The sequence below is a fragment of the Pteropus alecto genome, unplaced genomic scaffold (genome assembly GCF_000325575.1).
Source record: "Pteropus alecto unplaced genomic scaffold, ASM32557v1 scaffold11, whole genome shotgun sequence".
Taxonomy (NCBI): Eukaryota; Metazoa; Chordata; class Mammalia; order Chiroptera; family Pteropodidae; genus Pteropus; species Pteropus alecto.
In genome coordinates this window covers 14,128,226-14,134,225 of record NW_006431956.1, presented here as the reverse complement: position 1 = coordinate 14,134,225, position 6,000 = coordinate 14,128,226, and the positions used below count along the sequence as shown (strand labels likewise).

Sequence of the window (6,000 nt, the reverse complement as noted above, 5' to 3'; positions counted from 1 at the left end):
TTGCTGTTTTGTTATGTTTGTGGCTGCGCTTGAGCTTGCAAGCTGTCTAATGCAAAGACAGGATATGATGATAGTCCTGAATTAAGCTTGTTTTGATTAGGGGAGGATGTGTAACAGATACCACACCTAACCGTCTCAGACGCTGAACTTGGCCCTGAGTTGCATCCATTAGCTCTGTTCTGTAGGCTCTCTGTGTTTAATTTCAGTTTTTATTAAGTTTTTGAAAATATTGCTAGGTAATTTCACAAATAGTTGATGAAAAATGATTTGAGCTGCATGCCTGCCTGTTAGTAATAGAGACATGTCTCCTTATAAGTAAAAGAGACCAAATAAATTTGTACAATATAATCTTGCATTAGCTTAAAATAAAAAAAATATAAATTAAATATAGAAAGGTGAATTACTTTTTTATATTTTTTATGCCTTTAATATATGTGCTTACTTTCTTAAACATGCCTATTCCTCTCTCATTTTAAATATCAAAATATTTAGCATGGCTGTTGAAAGACCTAATTTATCAAAATGGATTATTTTGGAGGGCTTGGTAATCATGAATTGACATTTCATTTATGATAGCAGTAGTGCTTAACATAAAATGTCTTAGGTTAAGGTTTTTAATATTTTTACCTTCATTCTGGCAAAGGATCAGAATCTTCTTTTGCTGAGATTTACCAGGCAGCCATTTAACCCATCGACTGCTGAAAAATCATAAAACTTGAATGGGGGAAATTTTACAAGCAACCTGGCTATATTTAATTGGTTGGGAGGAATTTTTAGTGTGCTCAGATTCTTTGAGAAAACAGGCAATTGTAATTTACATTTGTTGCATATTCTACAATTTATTTGATTTCTGAGAGACTAGCCCATTCCTCCATTTGTCAAGCACCCTCGTGTTGTTTGCATGCATGTTTTAGTGAATGGCAGTCAGGAGCAAAGGAGGGCACAGTAAAATAACACAGTGCATTGCCTGAATGGGTATTACCGTTCTTTTTGTGAATTTTTAATGACACTTTTCTCTCGTTTCCATGTAGGCATATTCTCAAGATGCCTACCTGAAAGGCAACGAAGCCTACAGTGGCAACGCCCGCAACATCCCTGAACCTCCACCGGTTTGCTACCCCTGGCTTCCACCGTCCGCCCCTTCGGCCACGGCACAGCCGGTCGAAGTCTCTCCTCCAGACTTGTCATCAAGCAAACAGCAGACCAGTACACCAGTACAGACCCAACCTGGAAGGGCCTATAGAATGGAAATACAAGTGCCTCCATCACCAACAGATGTTGCAAAGTCAAACACGGCAGTGTGTGTTTGCAACGAGAGTGTGAGGACTGTCATTGTACCTTCTGAGAAGGTTGTAGATTTGTTAACTAATAGAAACAACCATACCGTTCCGTCACATAGAACTGAAGAGGTGAGGTATGGCGCCAGTGAGCCCTCTTTAAAAACAGTGTCAAGAACCACATCACCGTCATCATCCATTCCCACTGCCCATCCGATTCATCAGACTGCAGGCTCCAGATCATTGGAACCTTCCAGAATTTTACTCAAATCTGGCCATTACAGTGGACATTCAGAAGGCATCTCGAGCAATAGATCTCCAGCTGTGGATTCTCCGTCCGTAACTGTTAATCATTATTCTCCAAATTCCCATCAGCACATAGACTGGAAAAACTATAAAACTTACAAAGAGTATATTGATAACAGACGATTGCACATGGGTTGTCGGACAATTCAAGAAAGATTAGATAGTTTAAGAGCAGCGTCTCAGAGCACGACAGATTATAACCAGGTGGTACCGAACCGCACGACCCTGCAGGTACGACGCCGCAGCACCTCTCACGACCGAGTGCCCCAGTCCGTCCAGATCCGGCAGCGCAGTGTGTCCCAGGAGAGGCTGGAGGACTCTGTGTTAATGAAGTACTGTCCACGCAGTGCGTCGCAGGGAGCCCTGACAGCCCCGCCCATTAGTTTTAGCAATCATAGAACTCGTTCGTGGGATTATATCGAGGGGCAGGGTGAAACCTTAGAAAATGTCACTTCCGAAAGTCAAATACCGGACTCAAATGGAGAACGAAAACAGACTTATAAGTGGAGTGGATTTACCGAGCAGGATGATAGACGAGGTATTTATGAAAGACCCAGGCAGCAAGAAATCCACAAAGCTTTCCGAGGTTCAAATTTTACTGTGGCTCCGAGTGTTGTTAATTCGGATAACAGGCGGATGAGTGGTAGGGGAGTGGGATCCGGGTCTCAGTTTAAAAAAATTCCACCAGACCTAAAAACACTGCAGTCAAACAGAAATTTTCAAGCCGCTTGTGGAATGTCACTTCCTCAAGGTATTTCACAAGACAGGTCACCTCTTGTGAAAGTCAGAAGTAATTCTCTGAAAGCGCCTTCTTCGCATGTCACGAAACCATCATTTAGCCAGAACTCGTTTGTTTCTATCAAAGACCAAAGACCAGTAAATCACTTGCATCAAAATAGTCTTTTGACTCAGCTGACGTGGTTAAGAACTGGAAGTGCCCCCGACCAGCAAGTAGAGGCTGGGAAAACCCCCTCTTTTTCTGGAGCTTCTGTTAAGCCTGTCCTTCAGATGGGTGAGAACTCTGGCACTTCAGAGGTAGAATTACCTGTCACTCAAAGGAATCAAGAATTAAATTTACAAGAGGTTGAAATTCAGCAGTCAAATAATTTAGATAATAAAGAAACTGTCATTCTAAGAGAAAAACCTCCATCTGGTCGTCAGACACCGCAGCCTTTAAGGCATCAGTCTTACATCTTAGCAGTAAATGACCAGGAGACAGGGTCAGACACGACCTGCTGGCTGCCTAACGACGCGCGCCGAGAGGTCCATATAAAAAGGATTGAGGAGAGGAAGGCCTCAAGTACCAGTCCACCTGGTGACTCGCTGGCTTCCATCCCGTTCATAGGTGAGCTCATTTATAGTCATCAGTTAATGTGTCGAATGTTTAACACATCTTTTCAGCAAAGTATTATTTCTAGTTCAAGAGATGCAGAAATTTTACACTGTGATTTTAAAACATTTGTTCTGAATTTCCTAAGTATTGCTAAAACCAGAGCCATAAGCTTTGACCTCCTTTTCCTTTTTTTTTTTTCCTTTTCTTTAGACTTTATGTATTTGGTACCCGTTTTTATTTTTATTTCAATGAAACAGATTTCTGCCTTCTGGGGCCAAGGGACTCAGCAAAGCAAGTTGTATATCTAGTTGATGATTTATCTGAATCAAAAGTCAGGCAGAACAATTTTGATAATTAGTGATCAATCTTTCATTTAAATAGTGCTTTTTACTCTTTACATCTTATTTCTTTGTAAATTTAACTTGGGTTGAAAGAAAAGACCTCTTCATTTTCAAATTACTTTGTCTTAGAATAACTCCTGGCATCAATTTGGAAAAATAACTTACATTACAAGTATGTTTCCCACATTTCACGTTTACTGAGTCTTGAGTCTCTTCCCACACACCCAGGTATGTTCTCCACCAAGCAGCCAGCGTGATGTTTTAAAATGAATCAGATCTTGTCACTCCTCTGACCAGACCCCTCCGTTTACTTTCTGTGTTACCCAGAATAGAATTCCAGATCCCACGGTGGCCTGCAGGGCCCTCCGTGATTTGCCCCCTCAACACCACTCCAGCTCTGACCAAATCTCCTGTCATCTGTGTGTGTGCGCCCCGTCCTCAGCCACGCTGGCCTTGCAGTCTGGGACAAAAAATACGAGCACGCCCTGCCGCAGGGCCCTGGCACTGCCAGTCTCGAGCCCTGGGACACATACCACAGATATTCACAGGCGTCTCCCACTACCTGGCTCTCTGCTCAAATATTACTTTGTCGAAGCAGGCTTTCCTGACACGCGTATCTAAAACAGCCCCCCCACACACACACACACACATAGCACCTGACGTTGTCTATCCCCTTAGGCTGCTTTATCGTCATATCACTTGTTTCCACTTGACATGTCTTGTATTTTTTGTTTATTACATGTTTCTCTGCAGAGCTAAAACATAAGCTACATGAGAGCCAAGATTTTAGGTCTTTTGTTCACGTCTGTGTCCTTAATGCCTAGAACACTGCCTGGTATGTAGAAGGCACTCCATAAATATTTGTTGAAATAATAGGTTGATGATAATTTTGAGGTATGGTTAAATGTATAGCAAGATCAAAAAAAAATCCTTTCCATAATTACTATGTAACTCTAAAACCTAACCTGCTAACAGGATTATCCTATATGTCCTTAGTATTATCTTAATAAAGGAGAACCTTAAGCTCTAGAGAGGTTAAATAACTTCCCTAAAGTCACATAGTTAGCAGTGGGGACAGGGACTTAGGCTTCCTTGATTCAGCCACGTCACAGAGCACAACTCCAGAGGGCACCATTTATACAGAGTGCATTGTGAAGAGCGCTTCCTGGAGTCATGTGACTTTGAGGCCAAGGCCAAACTCTTACTCTCTTTCTTACCCCACAGGTCCATGAAGAGTTCTCCATAATTATACACTAAAATATGCTTCTCTTTGAATAATATTTCAGTTTTTCTCTTCTAGAGAAACCTTTTTAAAGCTGTCGAGCTATTGGACTCTCAGCTTTAAAAGAAGTTCTATGTGATATATTTTTTATAACTATAATCAAGTTTTTATAACTATATTCAAGTTGTACACATTGTGAGGGATCTCAGCCTAAATTGTACTTATATTCACATCTGTACCCTTAAGGCCAAGCTCAGAGAATAATAGAACTTTACTGTAGATGAACCTTATACATCTTCTAGACATTTTATAGAAAGTAACTAAGGAGTAATGATTGTTTTATGATTTTTTAAAACATAAAAAGCCTAACAGTCTATAGCTGTATTTCATAGGCCCGTGAGATCTTATCAGAATAATGGCATCATATTTTCTTTCTACTTAATACGAATAATATAATCAGATTATATTGGAGTAATAGTAAATGTGCTAGTTATAACTTAATATTTCTTCCTACCTCTAAATACAGGAATAAGTCAAAAAGTCAATTATGTTATTAAAGAGAGAACTTTGGCTAAAATATATACTATAAATCTATAGATTTTTATATATACACAGATTTTGAAAAATGATTAAAATCATTTTTATTCCTTAAAAATAAAAAATGCTCACTGATCAGTTCCGATCAGATTTTACTTTAGGTACTTAATAGTCTCCTTCACAATTCCTAGTGACAATCTTTCATTTTATGAATCATGACTTTTGAAAGTCACCCAGCATAGAAACGTTTATATGTGCCTCCTAGAGCCTTAATATATAGCATAAGATTACTGTGGTATGTCAGTTTTATAGCACCAGTGGAATAGGGTAGAATAACGAACTGAAATAGGAACACAGAGTTTATTTCATTGTGTTTCTGTATGTGAATATTGTCCATGGATATTAGAATTCTTAAAAATTTCTAGACCCTGAGGTTGAGGAACACCAATGTCGCCAAGGTTTTTGCAGCATTTTCATGGCTCTTATAAAATTGAATGTTGTTTGAAATAAAGGCATGGGGAAAAAAAATAGTTTTAGTAGTTATCTAATTTTTAGAGCATAATATGAAAAGTATACTTTATTTTGCCTAATGTACGATTCACCTTTTTACTGTGAAAAGCTTTTAGTTTTTTGGTTAACTAAAAATTCTCTACTATAACCTCGAAGTCTAAAAAATATTTATTAGTCTCCTCTAAGGATTTTGTTGTTAAATATATAAATAACCAGTCAATAAAGGAACTTTCAGCATTTCGTTAAGTATAAGTTCCAGAATTTAGTATTGGAATCCTTTTATTATTGAGCTTTATAGTTTTATCTTACCCATAGGTGTTTCTCTTTCCAATCTAGGTATTTTAAATATATATATTTTAGTGGGGATAGATACCAGCATTGAAATGGAATAAAAGAGACTATTTGTGGTGTTTCCTAAAGTATTTTCCAGGAATACTAATTCCATTTGATTAAGGGGAAAAAATGATCAGTGAT

The 6,000-nt window shown here is 38.8% G+C and overlaps 1 protein-coding gene across 3 annotated transcripts in view; it reads left to right on the top strand.

Moving 5' to 3' along the window:
- ARHGAP21 (Rho GTPase activating protein 21) overlaps window positions 1–6,000 on the top strand; it is a 119,172-nt gene that overhangs the window by 81,486 nt on the left and 31,686 nt on the right. For all 3 annotated transcript variants that reach the window (XM_015585642.2, XM_015585643.1, XM_025043462.1), the window contains one exon: window positions 1,032–2,928. In XM_015585642.2, coding sequence (XP_015441128.1) covers window positions 1,032–2,928 — 1,897 coding nt within the window. The remainder of the gene's footprint in view (window positions 1–1,031; window positions 2,929–6,000) is intronic.